The 20,821-nt window shown below is 41.8% G+C and overlaps 8 protein-coding genes, 3 non-coding genes and 1 further gene across 11 annotated transcripts, besides 1 other annotated feature; 8 read left to right on the top strand and 4 right to left on the bottom strand.

Moving 5' to 3' along the window:
* Window positions 1-126: 126 nt before the first annotated feature.
* On the top strand, window positions 127-1,782 carry CDH1 (Cdh1p; the record flags this gene model as incomplete). Its single annotated transcript, XM_003647323.1, has 1 exon — window positions 127-1,782. The coding sequence occupies one exon, from the start codon at window positions 127-129 to the stop codon at window positions 1,780-1,782; it is 1,656 nt and encodes a 551-aa protein (XP_003647371.1).
* Window positions 1,783-3,560: 1,778 nt separating this feature from the next.
* RFA1 (replication factor A subunit protein RFA1) lies at window positions 3,561-5,423 on the bottom strand (the record flags this gene model as incomplete). Its single annotated transcript, XM_003647322.1, has 1 exon — window positions 3,561-5,423. One exon carries the CDS (start codon window positions 5,421-5,423, stop codon window positions 3,561-3,563), a length of 1,863 nt encoding a protein of 620 aa, XP_003647370.1.
* A 394-nt stretch (window positions 5,424-5,817) lies between these two features.
* On the top strand, window positions 5,818-7,074 carry RPN14 (Rpn14p; the record flags this gene model as incomplete). The annotated part of the gene is made up of 1 exon (XM_003647321.1): window positions 5,818-7,074. One exon carries the CDS (start codon window positions 5,818-5,820, stop codon window positions 7,072-7,074), a length of 1,257 nt encoding a protein of 418 aa, XP_003647369.1.
* Window positions 7,075-7,306: 232 nt separating this feature from the next.
* On the top strand, window positions 7,307-8,071 carry COG7 (Golgi transport complex subunit COG7; the record flags this gene model as incomplete). Its single annotated transcript, XM_003647320.1, has 1 exon — window positions 7,307-8,071. One exon carries the CDS (start codon window positions 7,307-7,309, stop codon window positions 8,069-8,071), a length of 765 nt encoding a protein of 254 aa, XP_003647368.1.
* Window positions 8,072-8,201: 130 nt separating this feature from the next.
* Window positions 8,202-11,963, bottom strand: PMC1 (calcium-transporting ATPase PMC1; the record flags this gene model as incomplete). The annotated part of the gene is made up of 1 exon (XM_003647319.1): window positions 8,202-11,963. The coding sequence occupies one exon, from the start codon at window positions 11,961-11,963 to the stop codon at window positions 8,202-8,204; it is 3,762 nt and encodes a 1,253-aa protein (XP_003647367.1).
* Window positions 11,964-13,662: 1,699 nt separating this feature from the next.
* SEN34 (tRNA splicing endonuclease subunit SEN34) lies at window positions 13,663-14,559 on the top strand (the record flags this gene model as incomplete). Its single annotated transcript, XM_003647318.1, has 1 exon — window positions 13,663-14,559. One exon carries the CDS (start codon window positions 13,663-13,665, stop codon window positions 14,557-14,559), a length of 897 nt encoding a protein of 298 aa, XP_003647366.1.
* A 114-nt stretch (window positions 14,560-14,673) lies between these two features.
* Window positions 14,674-14,745, top strand: Ecym_6163. Its single transcript has one exon. It is a non-coding gene; the product is annotated as a tRNA-His (tRNA).
* Window positions 14,746-14,747: 2 nt separating this feature from the next.
* On the top strand, window positions 14,748-14,822 carry Ecym_6162. Its single transcript has one exon. It is a non-coding gene; the product is annotated as a tRNA-Val (tRNA).
* A 76-nt stretch (window positions 14,823-14,898) lies between these two features.
* Window positions 14,899-15,012, bottom strand: Ecym_6161. Its single transcript has 2 exons — window positions 14,975-15,012; window positions 14,899-14,942 (listed from the first exon to the last, which is right to left on the bottom strand). It is a non-coding gene; the product is annotated as a tRNA-Leu (tRNA).
* Window positions 15,013-15,980: 968 nt separating this feature from the next.
* Window positions 15,981-16,362: a sequence feature (solo-LTR fragment).
* Window positions 16,363-16,552: 190 nt separating this feature from the next.
* On the bottom strand, window positions 16,553-17,173 carry POP6 (ribonuclease P/MRP protein subunit POP6; the record flags this gene model as incomplete). Its single annotated transcript, XM_003647317.1, has 1 exon — window positions 16,553-17,173. The coding sequence occupies one exon, from the start codon at window positions 17,171-17,173 to the stop codon at window positions 16,553-16,555; it is 621 nt and encodes a 206-aa protein (XP_003647365.1).
* A 336-nt stretch (window positions 17,174-17,509) lies between these two features.
* Window positions 17,510-18,448, top strand: RPP0 (60S ribosomal protein uL10; the record flags this gene model as incomplete). Its single annotated transcript, XM_003647316.1, has 1 exon — window positions 17,510-18,448. The coding sequence occupies one exon, from the start codon at window positions 17,510-17,512 to the stop codon at window positions 18,446-18,448; it is 939 nt and encodes a 312-aa protein (XP_003647364.1).
* A 395-nt stretch (window positions 18,449-18,843) lies between these two features.
* On the top strand, window positions 18,844-20,699 carry Ecym_6158 (the record flags this gene model as incomplete).
* Between the last annotated feature and the right edge of the window lie 122 nt (window positions 20,700-20,821).

Raw genomic sequence — 20,821 nt, 5'->3', positions numbered from 1 at the left:
AAACTTGCGTAGCAAAAAAAATTTGGAAACTCTTAATGTATATTAAGTTTTAACAAATATCAGAAACAAAACGTAATATGAGTTACCTTGGATAATATAACATTAATTTAAAGGAATATATTAATAATGTCAGATAATGATAGTCCATTCATGGATAACACACCCTCTACATCGCCTGCGAAGAAGTCACAAGCGAATAATAGGGTCAGTAAACGTCCCATTTCTTCATCCTCTTCATCATCTTCACTACTATCATCTCCAGTAAGACGACCACGATCTACAAATGCTTATACGGATAGATTTATGCCTAATAGGACAAATATGGATTTGAATACAGTGATATCAATTGGCAGTACGTCGAATTTAACATATGTATCGCCCATTACTTCAGATAATCAGATTGAATTTCAAAAAGAACGACAGGCACATCAAACATTTGATACCATTTTGAAGAATGAACTTTTTGGCGATAAATTGTCGAAAGACTCGAATGATAATGAAAATAATATCGAACGTATTCATTGTACTGCATCCCAGAGTTTAGAGGAGCCAAATACTCCACCGAAGTCTAATTCTTCTGACCATTCAACATCGTCGACCCCGGCCACACCCAAGAGGCTTACGTTTACGAGCACGGACAGTCTACAGAGACCAACGTCGAATAATGTGAGAGGTGCCAGTTTATTTACATACCGTGAAAGAAGTGCAACACGCAATTCTACTGTTTCGATGTTGCAGCAACAGTTTATGAATTCTATTTCACCAGTGAGGCCCGACTCCCAAAGGTTATTGCTTTCTCCCGGAAAGAGGTTTAGAGATATAGCCAAGGTTCCATATAGAGTGCTTGACGCACCATCTTTGGCAGATGATTTTTACTACGATCTTATAGATTGGTCTAGCACAGATATGTTGGCAGTAGCTTTGGGGAAGACTGTCTTTTTAACAGATGATAACAGTAATGAAGTAATTCAGATGTGTGAAACTGACCTTGAATATACGAGTTTAAGTTGGGTTAATTCGGGATCACATTTGGCAGTAGGGTTAAGCGATGGAATTGTAGAATTGCATGATGTCGTTAAAAAAAAGTGTATTCGGACTTTATCTGGTCATTTGGATCGTGTCGCATGTCTATCCTGGAATCACCACATCCTTAGCTCAGGGAGTAGAGACCATAAGATATTACATAGAGACGTGCGCATGCCAGAGCACTACTTTGAGCAAATAAATACGCACTCACAGGAGGTTTGTGGATTGAAGTGGAACGTCGAAGAAAACAGATTAGCCTCTGGTGGCAACGATAATATGGTGTATGTCTATGATGGGCCTTCTAAGAAGGCCCTTTTGAGATTTTCAGAACATACTGCTGCTGTTAAAGCAATGGCTTGGTCACCGCACAAACGTGCAACATTAGCCACCGGTGGTGGTACTGCTGATCGAAAGTTAAAGATATGGAACGTTAATTCGGGAACAAAGTTGAATGACACAGATACAGGTTCGCAGATTTGTAATATGGTTTGGTCAAAAAATACTGACGAATTGGTTACTTCTCACGGATATTCCAAATTTAATTTGACTCTCTGGGATTGCCCAAACCTAGAACCGCTAGCGGTATTGAAGGGACATAGTTTTAGAGTGTTACATCTAACGTTATCTGCCGATGGCACTACAATAGTATCTGGTGCAGGTGATGAAACTTTGAGGTATTGGAAATTATTTGACAAGTCGAAATCTAGTGGGCAGCCAGATTCAGTATTGACCTCTGCATTTAGTAAGCTACGATAATAATATCTATGGGTAAAACAATAATCGGTTATATATTTAGGGGCGTATATTCTTATGATGATTTCATTTGAACTCATGATATCTATATAATATTTTTAAATCACAAAATAATTGGTATCAGAGATCCCAGGGCCAGAAAGATATTGCGGTCTCAAGTTAGGGATGTTGATTTAGAATCATGCCACGCCCATTTACAGAGTCGTATGCATTATGGCTTTCAGCATTAAAGAATTCGCATTTGCGAAGCAGTTCGAATTATTTTCTTTTCGAGATCTATAGTCCATGTTTTTAGACCATACATGGGTCATGATATTTTTAATTGAAATAAAATAACTTAATTCATCGTCCGTCCACTAGATCCTCAATTAACACAATTTTAAAATTAACTGGGTCAGTAAGGGTGACCTCTCGCATTTCATAAGTGATCGTTTTTATCAGGCAAAACTCCTTGCAATTGAAAGATTTAGAATTCTGTATATGTGCAACAGGAGTAGTATTAATACGCAGATAGTGCGCACATCATGAATAAGAATATTATCAGGAGTTCCTCCAGGCTCGTGCATGAATTCCACGCTTCTGTTTTATCAATTACTATATGGCTCCTTCGTGTCATTATGGAGAGCAATTCAGATCTCAAGTTAAGTCTGTGTAGGTATATGAATAATGTCCAGATAGGTAGTTCCCCAAGATATTTGCTTCGAATCTCTCCCTAAGTTCAGCAATCAGCTGGTATAAATCGACTACTCGTGTTCTGATTGAAGTCATGATTTCAATTGAGATCGCATCCCCAAATTACTCATTACAGTCCCACATATCTTATTAATCAGAAATATCCCTTTAGAAAATAATTTACTTGCAGTATTTCCAGTTGTCAAGGGCATGGTTTCAAACATACTCTCTGAAGTCAAAAATGGAATTCCTGATGCAACAGCTGAGGATCCCTCCAAAGCGGTTTACCATCCTGCAAAGCAATATACAACCATTCAGCGCCCACATTCAGTTCAACAACATTTAAATTGGCACCAAAAAAGAAGTATTCTCATACCACCAATAGTCTTCTGAAACAACAATCGAATATATTGAATATTTGTTACCTCTGTATTCAAAAGATCAAATGGAACAATCCTACTTCTATGAATTCTTCCCACCTCTTTGTTTTCAATTCCAGAGAAAAGACAGCATTTGGTTCATAAATCTGCAGAAAAGTGGGTAACAAGTCCTTGCCTTTAATATTCTCTTGCTTCACTTGTAGGCGATTTTAAAGTCCTGTTTTCCTATCATAATTTGTTAAATAGGTGTTATTAAAACCATAGATACACATCCATCGATTACATTGTACTTGACGCAAACTGCACACGGCATCTTTTTGTTACATTTTATCTTATATCGATAACAATACTTGTAATATCGAATAGGTCTCCTTCTGATGCCTTTAACTGCCATTTTATTTTTGCCTACCTCCCAAATACAAACAAGTAGCTCACCTGAGACAAACTGTTTTATCTGTATACTATTGTGAATCCATTGTAAAAGCCATGAATAAATTTACTAGAGAAGGTAATTAGCAGCATATCATATTAGTGACTAAATGCAAACGAGAACAGGTTTTAAATGAGTTATTTATACCCAACGGTATGGTAGAAATTATGTAGGCAGCTTTTTTAGCATTTTAAATCCGCAGTAAAGGCAAGCAGCCAACAAATCGTCATATTAACCATATCTTACTAATTATACAAAGTTCGAGGCACCCATAAAAATACAAAAACAGAGATAAACTATCAATTTAAGAAAGTTTTAGACAATTCTTCAGCTAAAAATTCGGACTCAGTCTTCCATCTCAGCGGATAAAGATTTACTACAGTATATCTAACCCTTGTCTCTTCATTATAAGTATCTTCACGGGCCCTAATCCTGAAATCGAATTCATTCATTTGTACGCTTTGTGTTACTCTCTGGAATTGTTCAGAATCCGTGTTCTTCAGCTTTGTTAATGTGTTCGCATCCATGCCCAACAATTTTTCTGCTTGGTCATTAAACAGTGTCAACCAGATTTGAGATGTTTCATCCAGAATAGATATTGTCAGCATGTACCTCCATTTTGGATTAGGATGGTCAACTTGACATTTTTCACATCTCCATGTACCATCAGTTTGTTCAATCACTTTCTTTTGACAACCTTCAGAGGAGCATGCAGGATATGCAAAGTTATCAACCTTTAGAAAGTTGATCGCTCCTTTAACATTAAAATAATCACCTTTCTCACTTCTGCCAAGATTTTCCTCTTTAGCCCTACCGATTGTGATACGGTTAGCGATGAATTTAACCGCGCCCGATTCGCCTGCTTCTGTTTTTAAAGAATGGAAATTGGTTTCGCTGCCCTTGGCATTATACCATCCTTTTATGGCGTAAGCTTCAGGGATATCAGGATTTGGATGAAGGGTACTAGAGAACCCCATGGACAAAGATTTGCCCGCGAAATCAGTTACTCTTGCACTTTTCACGGCAATAACGGAACCCTCCGGCAAATTGAAGTCCACTGCTTGTTCGTTCCATAGGCCAACGCTGATGGAATAGCCGGTATCATCGACAATCACAATGTCACGACGGTTAAACTTTTTTCCTGATTTGGCGGTCATCTCAAATGGAGGATTCACTGTCTGAATAATACCCAAGACGTCAACACTGGAATTTGCCTCCATACTAGATAGGTGATCCAACTTCACAAAACTAAAGTTCATCTTTGGAACATCAGTAGCCTCAAAACATTCTTCCACAACAGTGTCCCTATCCAACTGCAACTCATAAGGATGTTTTAAGTTGGAAAACTGCGGTTTAGATGGCTGTATTCTAGCCTTGGAAACATAATACACCTTTCCCTCTTGTAAAATTTCAAAATACTTCATAGCATTATCATTGAATGCAGTAGCACGAATTTCTCCAGAAGTGTCCAAGAAATTAACATTAAAGAGTTTACCTTCACCGCGTTGGTTGTGCCATGTCTTGATATCGCCTTTAAAGGATACTCGCGCCTTTATTGTCCACATGTTTTGATAGGGAGAAAGCTGTTCAATAGCAAATATAGGCTTGGACTTTTGGGATTCATTTCCTGAAAATTGGTTGCTCTGTTGTAGTTGAACTTCTGACTGTCTATGCACTGACTGCACAGGATTGCCTAGAGCTCCAGATCCTAAAGTTGGAGATGGCGACATATCTTGACCTTCGTTCCCAACGCCCTCTAAATTCACCACCTCATTTGGATGAGCCGCAAAGTACGCATCGATAAACTCAGTATGTGCATTCACATCTGCATCTCTCTTGGTTATTTCAAAATCATCAATAATCAATACAAACTTCTTCTTCTCCTTGATAACCGCAGGTTCTCCTGTCACTACCCGGAAAATGTCCCCTCTCTTCAAATTCTGACTCAAAGCCTTCTGAGATGCTTCCCCTCTTAACAACGCTTTCATATGGTATGTACCATCATTAATCAATATTAAATTCTTCTTACTAGTCGCCACCTGTTCCGCCTTCTTTGTTTGCGAACATTGATAATAGCCCCCGACTGGATTTTCATACCTCGACCTATCCTTAAAAATAGTCGCCAAATCACCCGTACTTACAGTTGTATTCAACGTCATCATTCACAAATAAACTGATTCACGCCTTTACAACTTCTAATAGCCAACCCAACGTCTAAAACCTCAACTTTTATCGTGCTGATCTTGCTCTTCTGAAGAAAACTTCGCCACTCTTTTATTTTGGGCGAGGGCTTGCTTTAAAAGTTCGCGTTTTTGAAACTTTCGTGATCTGTTTAAGATCCGTGCACCACGAAAGTGTTGATAACTTAATCCAAAACCAATTTTGCAGTTTTCGAATGCAAGTCGTTTGGAGACGGCAAGTTCATGGAGGATGAAATGGGTTTACAATAGGTTTAGAGAGTTAATTAGCAGTTGCTAGGTTGAAATCCACGGTATTAGCAGGAATCGAGACAGTTTTACGTGGAGGGGGTTTTTTTGAATTGAAGGAAAGAGAGGCATGGGGGAATTACCGAGTTTTCATATTCAAGCAGATGTGGTGGAATGTATTAAGGATGTGGAGCAGGGTAAGGTTGAGATGGAGCAATTTTACATTAATGTTGAACCGGACATTCATACAGTGAAGGACTATACAGTTAAGGTGAGTAAGGTTGAGGATGAGATAGTGTTCGATGCAGGGGAGGGGAACGTTTTTAAGAAGGTTTCCCCCCAGATTTATGAGGCTAGTTTCGAGGGCGGTAAGCATAAGTGCTATTTCAAATTACCTTCAATAGTTTACACAAAGGACATTATTAGTGGACGAGAGAGCGAATCGAGTTCTGCACGGCATTTCACAGCATTTGATCTGGTGCATACCCCTGAAGAAAGTTGGTGTGCGTTTGGAGACAGTAATGGGAAGATATCTGTGTACAAGCATTTTTCGCTGGATAAGGAGCTTGATGGTCATGCAGACTATGTTACATCGCTGAAATTTTTCCCCAGTGGGGAGGTTTTATTGAGTACGTCAATGGATATGCAGGTAAAGATATGGTCAGCGGTGGATGGCTCTAATCCTAGGACTTTCACTGGACACAAGGCTGCGGTGACGGAATCTGCCATCATTGGACGAGGTCGGAACATTTTATCGTGTTCAAAGGACGGAACCATTAAGCTTTGGGAATGTGGAAGCGGGACTATGCTAAGGAATTTTCGAAGGGATGATAACGCATTTGATGGGATTAATACCATGCAATTATTGGACTTGGAAGGGCGAAGAGCAGCAACTGTGAATGAAAATCATCTGGAGTATAGCACTGAGAACAAAACCGTAATAGCCGGCCATTTTTCAGGTGTTTTAACATACCATGACATATATTCTAAGCAACAGATAGCAGAGTTTCCAAGCCAGTTCTCCTCGCCATGTACCACCTTGTCATGTAACAATACAGCCCTTGGGGATTCTTTATCACATTACATATATGCCGGATACGAAAATGGTTGTATTGCCCAGTGGGATACAAGATACACAAACAAGGCAGTCAACCACTTATTTTTCAACAAGGGGGCATCAGCAGATCGTCTCTTTTACTTCCAAGACTCTCTCTATGTATCATCTAACGTAGACAGTAGCTGCCAGATATCACTAGATTCCCGTGGTAATTTTAAGGACCAGACATTTTTGGTAGCCGATGACCATAAGATTGCCCAATATGTTGCTGACCCGAATGATAAATCCATCTGGGCCGTAGGAGACTGGTCGTTTTGCGCAAAGTATTAAGCATTTGAACAGTATATTCCCATAATTTCGATTTATTAATAATATATGATTGGCAATTATCATTGATTAAATCAGCTGATGTGTGTGGGCATATAATATTACCCGGACATTTTGTAACTCTAACATCGAAAGTACAGGGAACTTCATACAACATCCATTCACAACAACAGCATTAGCGATAGAATAGAACTGAATATAATTACCATGGTCATATAGGGCTGAATAACTGAAGATGAACCAGGAAGATGAAATATTGGAGATGTTTTTCGATGAGCAGTTTGTTCCTCAGGCTTATCTAGACATCTTACTATCGTCTACAGAGATACCGTTGAATGACATGCAGTCCATTTCATGGTCTTTGCTTTCGAGATTGGAGTATTATACTAGATATTTAACGAAGGAATTAGAAAATACAATTAAGGTATTAAAGAAGCCTGCAGAAATTTTAAGTTATTCAAAATTTCAAAGTGAAGGTAACCTTGGGACGACCAAATTAGAATATTATTTAGACACTTTAGCGAACTCAGTGAAGTCTTTAGAAAGCGATATTGTTAAAATCAATTCACAGTTGGTTGAATTGGATACAAGTTATGAGCATAGTGCTGGTATTGTCGATAAGCTAAATAAATTGAAGTTAACCAAGTCAAGGTTGCTGACAGTTCAAGATGTATTCCAGCAGTTGAGGACAATTATGACTATCTCTGTAGAGGATAAAGATATCAAATTGCAGAAGGTTACCGCCGAGGACTTCAAAGTAGCGTTAGATACGTTAAAAGAAACGATATTAGTGAAACTAACTGAAGATTCTGGGTCAGACCAAAAATCCGTTAGTAATAACTCGGAACTGATGGCAAAGATTGATTCATTTATCAGTTTGAAGCCATTGTTAAAGGGATTCACAAACTTTTATCCCGTTTATCTAGAGTTTGCAAAAGCAGTACAATCTCAAAAAGATCAATATTTAAGTCAGAGATTATTAGATGAAAGATTTATATAATTTGGCTAAGCACAATTTTTTTCAAAAACGGTTTCAGTGATTAACAATATAGTTGACACTACCTAATTAATATACAATTAAAGAATGATGTGAACGCTACCCTTGCGAAAATTAATTACAGGCGGCTTTCTTATTTTATTTCCTCAATATCGTCAGTAGCGCTTGAGCTTCCAACACTAGAAGGACTTACAGCTACGGTTTGTGCGAATTCTTTCGACGGTTTGATTGTAATATGCGAAAAACCACCGACTGCACCACCAACTAACGTTGGAACCATAGTCAAAGAAGCAATAAGTGAATGTTCATCATCAGAAGGATTCAAATCTTGTGAGCACCTCCATTTCCTGATAATGCTGGCAGGGTTGAGGTAGGAAACTTCGTAGTCCTTAAAACGTTCCTTGTGGATCAGGACATCTAGCTTAGCCCTTTCAAATGCAGAAGAGCCCAACAAGTCGTGTCCGTTAGGTTCTCCTTCTATTAATAATGATTCCTGTTCCTTCTTTAAAGGACGTTTTAAGAATTTTAAGGTGACAATATACTTGAGCATGTTGAATAGGGTGGTTGGGAATATAGCAATAACCCATTCGTCTGGACAGATTCGGATCAGCACACCAACTGGTAGGGACAACATTCCACATATAATGGCGGTGGCCCACATAGCTCCCGTTTGTCTCGCAATTGAAAAAGCAGCACCACCAACGAACATAATCAGAATTTGGCACATTCCAATAATAGTAATAATAGCTAAGAAATAGTAATTCCTAGATAGGTTTTGGAAAAAATTTAGGTTTGAAGTGGTGATTCTAGCTCTCCAATTAGATATTCCATCTGCCTCGTCCAGTTTTCTGGACACCAATAGTTTGAAAAATTGCAACCAGACGAAGGTATTGAATACTAGAGCATTGAGCTTCTGTGATTCATGTCCAGAAATCTTATCTCTTCCGGGGTAAAATATTTTTTTACCACAGAAGTGCAAAATAAATGTGACTACCAATTGAAGTGCTGCCTGTCCAAGAATCATCTTCCAAGTAGAAACCGAAACCAGAGGAGTATTTCTACCATTAGGTTTCCTATCTAAAATGTTGTCATCAGGCTTATCAGTTGCGAGAGCAAGTGCGGCCAACGTATCCATAATAAGATTGACCCAAAGTAGTTGCACTGCCGTTAGAACTGCATCTTCATCAGAAGAGGCTACTGCTGAAACAAATGTTAGGATAACCGCAGTTATGTTAACAGTAAGCTGAAATTGAAGAAACTTCTTAATTGAAATACTGACACATCTACCCCACTTTATTGCATTGACGATGGCAGTGAAATCATCCGTCATTAAAATAATGTCAGAAGCTTCTCTGGCGACCTCTGTTCCCGCAATCCCCATAGAAAACCCAACATCAGCCAATTTTAAAGCTGGCGCATCATTTGTACCATCACCAGTCACTGCAACTAATTCGCCCATTTGTTTCAAATTCTCCACCAAGATTCTTTTATCCTCCGGAGAGGATCTAGCAAGAACTCTCAGTTTCGGTATAATATTAACCTGCTCAGATTTCGACAGCTTACGGAAAACAGGACCCTCCATAGCACATGTGGAGTCTTGATATTGTTCTTCGGATAGGATACTACAGTTTCTGGCAATTGATTTTGCAGTTAATATATTGTCACCGGTAACCATACGAACCGTTACACCTGATCTTTGACACTGTTCTACAGATTCTTTGACTCCCTCACGCAAGGGATCTTGAATACCGACAATACCGTCGAGTACAAGGCCACTATTGTCATTAGTGATAATTTCTGGTTTATCAGAGCCAGTTGGATTGAGTTCTTCACCAAATAATAGTTCTGGAGAGGCGATTAAAGGATTGGATGGATCTTCCAACTCTTTTGGTGGCCATGACGCCAATCTACTAGAAAAGTCCATGTGTGCCAGAGAGATGGTTCTCAATGCATCTGCAGCCAAACTCCTTATTATATTTTCATCCTGTGGGTAGACTTCAGGTGAAAGTTTTATAATTGTGTTGTCAGATAGTCTTTTATAGCGACATCTTCTTAAAACCGCTTCTGCTGCACCCTTGATGTAAAACCTAAAAATTCCGTTATCTAATTTAACGATAATCCCACCCCATTTCCGCGAACTTTCGAAAGGAATAACCTGTACAATCGATTCTACTCCCAACTGTATAGTTTCTTCACGGAGACTTTGCAAATCAGTCATATTTAGTGACTTTTTGGCGATAGTGAGCAATGCAGTTTCAGTTTTAGAGCCAATGAATGATTCCTTTTGAGACTTTGAAGCACTCGCAATTTCTTCGTGTTCTTGGACTTTCTTATTTTTAGACCACGGGAAAAGAACTCTTCTAGGCTTATGATATGGATTACAGCTAATCTCTGTTTCCTGGGTTACCTCCTTATTTTCGAATGCGGTTGAATTTAATGCTATATTTGAAAGGACATCATTCCGAAGTTCCTCTGAAAGATCATTGTGAAAGACCGTTTCCGACCTGATACCCTTGTGGCCTGCATCCACTGTATCGTCAAAATGAGAACCACCCAGTATTCCTTTTACAACTGTCATTCTATTCTGTGTTAGGGTCCCCGTTTTGTCAGAGCAAACAGCTGTAGCAGAACCCATGGTTTCACAAGCACGAAGAACTCTAACCAAATTACCGTCTTTAGTCATCCTTGTGGTTGCAAATGCTAAGGCTAACGTGACTGCTAACGGCAGACCTTCAGGTACAGCAACCACAATCACCGTTACTGCGGTAATAAAGATGTCCATGAATTTGGAACCCTTTTGAGCGGGCTTCAGGCCATGGTACTTCTTGTTTGCCGGCAAATACGACAAGAACCTGGCAAACAAGATGATGAACAATAATAGCGCCACCAGCGAACCATATATCGAAATGTTCTCCGCAAGATTACCCAATCTCTGTTGTAAAGGAGTCTCTTCAACTTCCACCTTTAATGCCATCATCGTTTTTCCATGCACCGAATTAACACCTACTGATGTGACAATAGCCTGGCACAATCCAGACAACTTCGAACCTGATAGAAGCATCGGATCGGGCACATTTTCTTCATCACCATATACAGTACCTATATCCACTCCAGGGTTTGATGCCACCATTTCCTTATATTTCCGCAGCGCCACATTAATCTCAACTTTCTTGATCGTATCAGTCTCACCCGTCAGCGCAGACTCGTCGCACTCACATGCCCCCTTCACCAGTATGCAGTCTGCCGGTACCACATCCCCGGTCTGTAAACAGATCAAATCACCAACCAAAAGATCATGAATCGAAATCACGTGCTGTTCTCCGTTCCGGATCACGATCACATCGCGATCGTCCTTCTTCCTATTCAGCTTCGCAAACTGCAGCTCCTTCTGATAATCGTTCACCGCCCCTACAATCACCACAACCAACACCGCAACCATGATAGCCACACCCTCCACCCAATCCACCTTCGCCATCTCGTTCCCCTCGTCGTCGTACTCAACCGGCTGCCCAATGGTCTCGTACAAACCCAGCGCTAGCGACACAACCGCCGCCACAGTCAGCAGTATCATCGTCTGATCCTTGAATGCCGCCCAGGTAAGCTGTAAAAAACTTTTCGACTTCCGCTCAGGGATCCTGTTGTCCCCGTACACCAGATAACGTTCCGAATCCTTCACATTCTCATCGTACAGCGTCAGCCCCGCATCCTGATCCGTCTTCAACAACTTGTACAAACCTTGCTCGTTCGAATCAAATACTCTATCGAACGCAGCAAGTGATTTGGGATCATGTAACTCCCCCAACTGCTCAGGCTTGATAGGAAACGCCGACGAAATACTAACCTTACTAGATCGCCTACTCATCCCAAGACGACTCTCATGAATTGACTGAATCATCCTTATTTTTTCCTTCTCTGTCTAATACTATCTATGCTTTGTCTCTTCCACTCCTGGCCATATATTATATAATAGAGACCCACGACGACCAAAAATCAGAGAACCCACCTTTCTTAATGGATGATAGATAGATAGATAGCTAGATGCCGTTTTTAAGCTTGTTCTTTTCGATCTCTCGAAACTGTTCACTAATCAAAGTTAACCCCGATACTGTTTCTTCTCTATATTCGTTCCGGTAATCCAATTTCGCTGGCAATGCTGGCTGTGCTGGCTGTGCTGGCTGTGCTGTTTCTTCTTCCACAACCTATATCGCTTTTTTGAAAAATCCAAAAAATCCAAAAAAGGTCTAAAATCTGTTCTTCCTTCTCTAATCTTGACTGATTGATACCAAGACCTGTCTTTTTGTAGAAATCGTTTTTCCTGAATCGCTCCCTCTTGAATTGACCCACGACAAAAAACACACTCAACTTTTCTCTTTCGGTCTTGTGTGTATAGTATGTAATAGTTTTCTATTATATGATGTATATTGTAAAAACGATAATATCTATTCCCTTGTAAAAAAACCCAATGACAACGACGACGATATGATGGTGGGTGTGTATTATTTAAAAGAAAGAGAGAGAGAGAGGAGAGAGTACCCTTTTTATTTTATGTATTCTAAGTTTTTTTACTTGGTGCGATATAGTTTGTTGCTTGATATAAAAACTGTATGTATATAATTCGTTCTCAGAAAAAAATTCAACCCATCTAAGTTCTACTTACAGGCTGGCTGGGTCGTCCACTTTAATGGATGTCTTTATCTAATGCAGCCTCTTTTGCATGTTATCACACATCACTCGTCGTCCGTGTGTGCATCGCACCGAGTAGAGAGAGACCAACGAAAAAAAGGATCTTGCATTCTGGCTCAGCCTGTTTCGGCAATATCAGTCAGGAAGAAGAAAATCGAAAGCTATCTGCATTCTTAGTGCATGCAGGTTTTGCCTTCCATATTGGTCTCCAGCTGTGTTTTTGTTGTTCTTTATGCGTTTACACGTAAGCTTCTGTTTCCACGGGCTGCTTGGACAAGAGAATGGAGATAGAAAGGGAAAAGATAGGGGTGGAAGGGGGCTGGCATCCTGTCAACTCGAGGGAGGAGAGGTGGGAAGGGGATGTGTATTGTTTAGCTGGGCATTCTGCGTAGTTTTCTGCGCCGAGAAGATGGAACAATTGCAACTTTAATTTTTTGTTGTGCGATCCTTGAGAGCTATTGTCTGTCTGCATGCAGGTTTCTTGGAAGAGAACAATAGCAGGGTAGAGTGTGGGTTGGGAGGGGCGTGGAAGATCAGAGCAGGCTCTTTCAACTGCTTGGGGGGCTGAGTGCGAGAGACGCAAAGCTGCTTATGTGATGTTTAGATACGCGCGTTTCTGGGAAAGACAGGTTGGGTTTGTGTATCGGCTTTTGCTAAGAGAGATGTTTTAGGACTTGGGGGGAAGGGTGTGCGTTGTTTTCTGGGAGATATGTAGGGAAATTGCCGCCGCCTGAGGGGGCGGATAAGAAAAATTTGCTAAGCCACGCAGCCGTGGTTGACGACCAGCGACGTTGTCCTCTGTTGGGAGAGAAAGAGAGAGAAGAGAGCGATACGAACAAGTAGAACGGAGACCAGAGGAAGAACAACAGACAACAGGTAGCAGACAAGAGGTTGCAGACAAGAGACCAAGCATGCCGTCAGGGAAGGTGGCTATCTCGGTCAGCAGCAAGCTGGCCGTGCCGCTGGTGTTTAATATCGAGGATGTGAAGAGACTGAGAGAACGGGGCGCAGTAGGAATTCTGTGTGGAACGCTACCCACGGCTGCGCAGCAGAATTTGTTTCTAACGGTGCCGTTGAGGCTTATGGCTGAGGAGGCTGTGTGGCTTGTAGCGTCAGGATATGCGTATTTTTTGGGCGACGACGTTTTGTTGCAGGAGGCGCTGGAAGGTGTCGGATCGAAAACCGTGGAACAATGGGGGCGGGAGGAGCGGCGGCAAAAGGAGCAGCAGCTAGCATGGAGGCGGCAGCAGCGTAAGGAAAGGGAGGCCGCTTACGGGGGGGGCGGCGACGGTGGCGACAGGGGAGATTTAGCCGCCGAGGGTGGCGATGGCGATGGCGCTCGGCGTTTAGAGGAGGAGCAGTCGCTGTTCATCGAGACGTGCAACGAATCGCGGCTGACGAGTGAGAAGGTGCGCGCGTTTTCTGAGGATGCGGTGTTGCAGCAGGGACTGGTGAATGCGGTGATAGCACGGTATCTTAAAATCGGGGATTACTTGATGTTCAAGAGTCTGCGAGAACAAAACTATTTCTTGTCGCCGGGGGCGAGGTTTGGGGCCCGGTTTATAGCGTACCCTGGGGATCCGTTGAGGTACCATTCGCATATGGCTGTGCAGCCAGCCATTGACTACTATACGGAGGCTGTTGATCTTCAGCAGGTGGTTTGTGGAGGGCGGCTTGGGACCGGGGTGAAGAAACTATGGATATTGGGTGGAGTGCGGTACCGGGAGGTGGAGGCTGGGGCGGACCAGTTGTTGGAGTGCGGTGCGCCAGTGTCTTTCTTTTCCATTGAGTGGGCAGGGTTCGGCTAGTTGTGTGTAGTGGAAGTATTTAATAAATTGCATGTGGCTGGGCTGGTCACGTGATAATAATGCTGTGTGGCGTGTAATTTGATGGTCTGCGCGGGGGAAGCCCCCATGAGTTCTGCCATCTTAGTATAGTGGTTATTACACAACGTTGTGGCCGTTGAAACCCTGGTTCGATTCTAGGAGGTGGCATTTGGTTTCGTGGTCTAGTCGGTTATGGCATCTGCTTAACACGCAGAACGTCCCCAGTTCGATCCTGGGCGAAATCATTTTTGTTCACCAGATTTTTGGTGGAAATTATTATGCCCATGGACTTGTGCAAAAAGCATGTTAAAAGAAAAAGCATGGTTGCGAAGAGATTCGAACTCTTGCATCTTACGATACCTGAGTGTCCGGCCCCCTGCGGAGCCGTAAGCGTACACTTGAATCAGGCGCCTTAGACCGCTCGGCCACACAACCGTCGAGTGCTGGACGGTTGAGACCCATGCACGACCTCCCACAAACCCGCATCACGTGCCGTAAAATAAAGAGAAGCTAACAGACCAAGAAACAGAGGGTAGTTGAGCCAGACTAGAGACTACACAAGCAGTAACAGATCATCAACCTAAGTATAGCCGCCACGTGACGAGAACTCCAGCCGCCACGTGCCCTCAAGCTGGTCGCCCTCGATCGCGCTGAGTATAAGATTAGAACCCGGTCTAATATCATTGCAAAGCTATGGATGAGACCGGGGATAATAATAATAATAATTATATAAATATATAATCTTACTCCAAAAGGGGTACTCATCTAAAAATATATATATAAAACCCGGGAATCAAAGGTATATTTAGCAAGGAATATATAAAGAATAGAAAGTTATAATATAGTTTAAGTAAGATAACAACTAGATATAATTCAAAACTAGACAACAAAGAAAGGAAAAACCAAATATGATAAGGTTCTTTTATAGCATTTGTTTGTTTCTAGCCTTATCTCATGCGACTGTCGTACAGCTTAGAAGGGATTCTTGTGACAGTAAAGTCATAGTTGAGAAAACGCATGACGGTTGTTACGGCTTCCGTGACATTAACTACGCAGTCGTGGATAAAGTCGGGCCAAATGGTGCTACACTAAGAACATACTGTTGTTCAGGATGTGTTGGATCATATATCGATATATTCAAGTTTCCTGCGAACTCAGGGCCACATTGTGTCCAGTTTACGAGCGGTGTTACGGATATGTACTTAAATAACCAAATAGTATAATAGTATAAAAAACATATATTTATGCTAATGTTGTGTGCCGGATCAAGTCACTGCCAGATAACTGACTAACTCAGGACGTAGTCCCAGTCGCACCAATGACGGGTGTGATCGCTAGAACTACACACTGATATATGACGAGGAGCATGACAACTGGACCAAGTAGCATTGTTAGCTATTTAACATTATGCCTTTGCTGAAAGCAAAGGGTCGTTGGAAGGAAGTAAGTATGGATTTCTTAACAGGAATACCAAAATCAGTAGAAGGAAATGATATGATACTAGTGGTGGTAGATCGTTTTTCGAAATATGCACAGTTTATACCTTGTAAGAAGACGATTATAGGAGAACAAGTGTCCAGTTATTAATGGACAACATCTTTAGAGCCCATGGAGTTCCAGACACGCTTGTAAGCGATCGAGACATCCGTTTCGAAGGACAAAAGTACCAAGAATTAGCGAAAGGCTTAGGAACTAAGTTGTTACGTTCTACAGCAGGCCATCCGCAGACCGTTGGACCGACAAAACGGATAATGCAACCGTTAACCAGATTGCTAAAACAATATATGCACAATCACCAAATTGGGACATGCATCTACGGCACGTGACGAGAAGTTCAAGCTGGCACGTGACCTCAAGTTAGTCGTCCTCGACAATACACCTCGTGCCTGCAGCAAACGTCGCTCCTATTTACGAAGGTACCTCTTTCAGACACACGAATATACATTAGATATATAGCATTACTAGGCTTCCAATTTCATTGCTTCTGGAAATTAGACATACTAAAAAACTCTCCCTCAGGCGCAATCACTACAACAAGCACCGGAATATTAATCCTCTGTTCTAGTAATTCGTTCCTCCCCACACGCACATGCACAAAACAACTCATATGATTAAACTGTTCAAAGGGAAACTCCCGATCACACAGCTGTTTCTTTAGCGTTTCCACTGTGCTCAGTAATCTTTGAACATGCTTCCCATACGAGTACATCAGCACGGGTTGTTTTTTCTCGGCGAGCTTTACGAGTAAGCGACGCACCACGGTCTGCACTTGGTCTTGGCTGCCGATCTGGGCGTATGCGTCGACGGCGAAACGGTCACGCTGCCCATGCACCTCTAAGAGCAGACAATCGATTATCTTGGCTTTGATATACGCGAAGCAAGTTTCTGGCTCTGCGAGATTCGCAGGAATGGGCTGGCCGTTGAACAGCAGCTGGTGGGGGGGAGTGGGAGCGGTCTGTGTTTCCTGATTTGTCTGCATAGGGATATTGGTCAGCAGGGCCCAAAGCAGTGGTCGATACGAGCTTGTATTGCGTAGGTATATATGTATAGTAGCTTTGGTTCTTTTTCGATCTGTGTGGAAACGGAAGGCTGCCATATGGAGGGCGACTGCTGGAACCCATACATCCACCAGAATGTGGATAAACACCCACACACCGCAAAAACACACGTGAAGAAAATCCGATGCTGTGTGGGACGCACTGTACTAGTAGTCATTATGGACGAGTATGAAATTTGCCGGAATTTCGAGATCCCTCCTCCTCGTCCTCAGTGCCTTGTAGCACCAAAATGAGTGAAAAATTGGTGAAGTTTTTAATACTACAATGAGCTACTTTTAACAGTGGTTGCTAGAGTTTTTGCTTAGGAGGAAGTGTGTGTCTGTCTAAGTCAAGGAATACCTTTAAACATCCTATCAAGTTAATTTACAATTGAAATGGGAGGCGTCCGTGAAAAGAAGGCTGAATACTTCTCAAAGTTGAGAGACTACTTGGAGGAATACAAATCTGTGTTCATTGTTGGTGTTGACAATGTGTCTTCTCAACAGATGCATGAGGTCAGAAAGGCTCTAAGAGGTAGAGCTGTTGTTTTGATGGGTAAGAACACTATGGTCAGAAGAGCCGTTAGAGGGTTGATTAGCGACTTCCCAGACTACGAAAAGTTGTTGCCTTTTGTCAAGGGTAACGTTGGTTTTGTTTTCACTAACGATCCTTTGTCTGAGATCAAGGACGTTATTATCTCTAACAAGGTTGCTGCTCCAGCTAGACCTGGTGCTATTGCACCAGAGGATATCTGGGTTAGAGCTGTTAACACCGGTATGGAACCAGGTAAGACTTCTTTCTTCCAAGCTTTGGGTGTCCCAACCAAGATTGCCAGAGGTACCATTGAAATTACCTCTGATGTCAATGTTGTTCAAGCCGGTAAGAAGGTTGGTGCTTCCGAGGCCTCTTTGTTGAACTTGTTGAACATCTCTCCATTTACCTACGGTTTGACTGTTGTTCAAGTTTACGACAATGGCCAGGTGTTCCCATCTACCATCTTGGATATTACTGATGAGGAGTTGGTTTCCCACTTTGTCACTGCTGTAAACACCATTGCTACCATCTCCTTGGCAATTGGTTACCCAACCTTGCCAGCTGTTGGCCACAACTTGATCAACAACTACAAGAACTTGTTGGCTGTTGCGATTGCTTCCAACTACATCTACCCAGAGATTGAGGAGTTGTCTGACAGAATCGCCAACCCAGAGAAGTATGCTTCCAGTGCTCCAGTCGCTGCTGCTGCTGCTGCCTCTTCTGATGCTCCAGCCGAAGCTGCTGAGGAAGAGGAGGAAGACGAATCTGACGCTGACATGGGTTTCGGTTTATTCGATTAAACGTCTAGCACTCAGTTTGCCCATTTTTAAGGATATATACATATATATATATATAAATGCTGTAAAGTGATCTGTACAAAATTTTTTTTAATTGAATGGAGTCTGACCTATATTTCTAAAGATGTGCCACGGAGCAGGAGATCCCAGTTTCTCTCGTAGATTATGTTAAAGGTTTAACGTTGCATTATCCTTTTCGTTGTCGCTGATTTTTTAGCAACGGCGTTTTAGGTGCCAAAAAGAAAAAAGGTTTCCTGTGAACAAGTGTCAGCGTCACAAAAAGTGATACTTAGTTACTGAGATCGGTTTGATAAAACTTGGGTATTAAGGAAACAACACAGTAACTAGAGTCCATGCGAGAACCTGTGACAAAAAACAGAAAGTAATAGAGACACACAATGTCTTTGTCCCTAAGAGACGTAAACAAGAGCAGATATAGTTTTCCCGAAGGCTATGACAGTATTGGCAAAAGTAAGCGTGCATTACATCCTTCTGCCAACGCCAAACCATTGTTCGGAGATGATCAGTTGCCAAGGTCCATAGATGCTATTTTTGCGCCATTAGAGGAGAACGAAGATCACCGTAATGAAGAAGAAGAAGAAGAAGATGATGATGATGAAAACAACGACACAACAAATGATGGCCGAGGGACGTCTGACACTAGGGTGAACAACTTACATCGTCAAATCGGCGAATTTGCTCCTATTAAGGATAGCTACCGGTTGTCTGGTAAAGGGATTGACAAGAGTTCTGGGACCAGTATTCGTTTAGATTCCCAGAGTATAGTAAGGTTTTCGATCCGGGAAGATGCTGTGACTATGAACACTCCGCATTCAAATTGCAGTTTCTTGCCCTCTGTTATGACTTCGTTTAGCAGTGCGTTGGATACGTTGTGTGATTTGGTTCATGACCATATACTAGTGCCAAAGAATGATAGATATGGTTATATCGAATTGGACGACTCCGGCAGTTTGAGTACCAATTTGTTTGTCACTCCGTTAAAACATAAAATCGCTTATTTAGTTGAAGTATTGATGCATTTGAACCATGTAGAGTTGACGCTTGCAGTGTTCAAGCAGTGGGGCACTGGAGGGATTCAATCAAACCAGAACGACAGGTTTAACACATGCTTGCATGACATATTAGCAATGATATCGAATTTTGTAAATGAAAACCAATACGAAATCTCGATATTCCAAAACTACTTAGCTTCAAGGGAATTTACTGAAAAGTTCAAGTTTGTCCAACATGCTTCTGAACCAATCATCGAGATTAAACCTTTACTATTGTTGACAAATATACCACAATTGACGTTGCAAAGTTTTAGGTTTGATATTCAATTAACATCCAATCACGACACCAATTCACAAGAGGAATTACGCTATCACCTCAATTATATGTTAGTGTATCAGCTTCTTATTCAGAAGTTAGCGGGTGTCTTTGTAACATGTCTCTCCTTGGAAAAGAAAGTCGAAAGCGGCCTCGTATTACGCTCTCTAGAGGGGTTCTTGTCCAATTGTATCGAGTTAGACAGCGCAGAATTGTTAGTCGGCCTAGACACCGCCATTGACGACTGGGCCCAAAGAGATAATGAGAGAGGCATTGTGCTTTCTTGTTGGTGCAGCGAGATGGCTAGAAAGCACAACAAGTTAGCTATGCAAGCTGAAGCTGAAGGTGACCTAGACAACGAGGGCAAATATAACGTTGTCAAACTCTTTATTCAACAATTGAAGGATGTCACCAACGGTACATCCCTAGGTTCTGGCTTCACCATTCTCACTGCCGGTCTTGATACTGTGGCGGCGGCAGCGGCCGCCAATCCTGATGGCCTCATCCGTCTCCAGAATCAAGGTGGTAAAACCGTAAATATCAAGCGTTGGATATTTGGCCAGCAAAGCACCTCGTCACATAAGCAGCGACTCTTGAAGAAATGCAACAGGATAAAATGGAAGTTACTTAAGTGGTCCCAAAAGGGCTTTTCAAGGTCCAAAAAAACTCCGCTAAACAACAGCAAGAACAGCATAGAGAGCAACAACCTTCACAATCAAAGGGTAATAACTCTGAACTAGTTAGTCTATCTATTTCTCACGGATACAGAAATTGGCAAGCCACATGCGAAGACACCACTCATTACAAAAAATCACAACCTCAGCCAATGAAATTAGAAGACCTGCAAGATCGTATAAAGAAGTTTGACGAGTTCAAAAGAAAGCGCGACAAGTTCATATTCTTATTCTTTGGTGAAGACACTTGAAAAAGAAGAAACAGGCTCACACTCCCCTTTCCCAGGAAAAACCAACAGTTTCCTTGAAAGAACAACTGGCTATGTTTCTCCTTTGTAGTTCAACATTTAGGATCTATAGTATTGATTCTATT

Source organism: Eremothecium cymbalariae, chromosome 6 (assembly GCF_000235365.1).
Source record: "Eremothecium cymbalariae DBVPG#7215 chromosome 6, complete sequence".
Taxonomy (NCBI): domain Eukaryota; kingdom Fungi; phylum Ascomycota; class Saccharomycetes; order Saccharomycetales; family Saccharomycetaceae; genus Eremothecium; species Eremothecium cymbalariae.
Note: the sequence above shows the minus strand (reverse complement) of the source record. Positions and strands in the feature narration are given on the sequence as shown.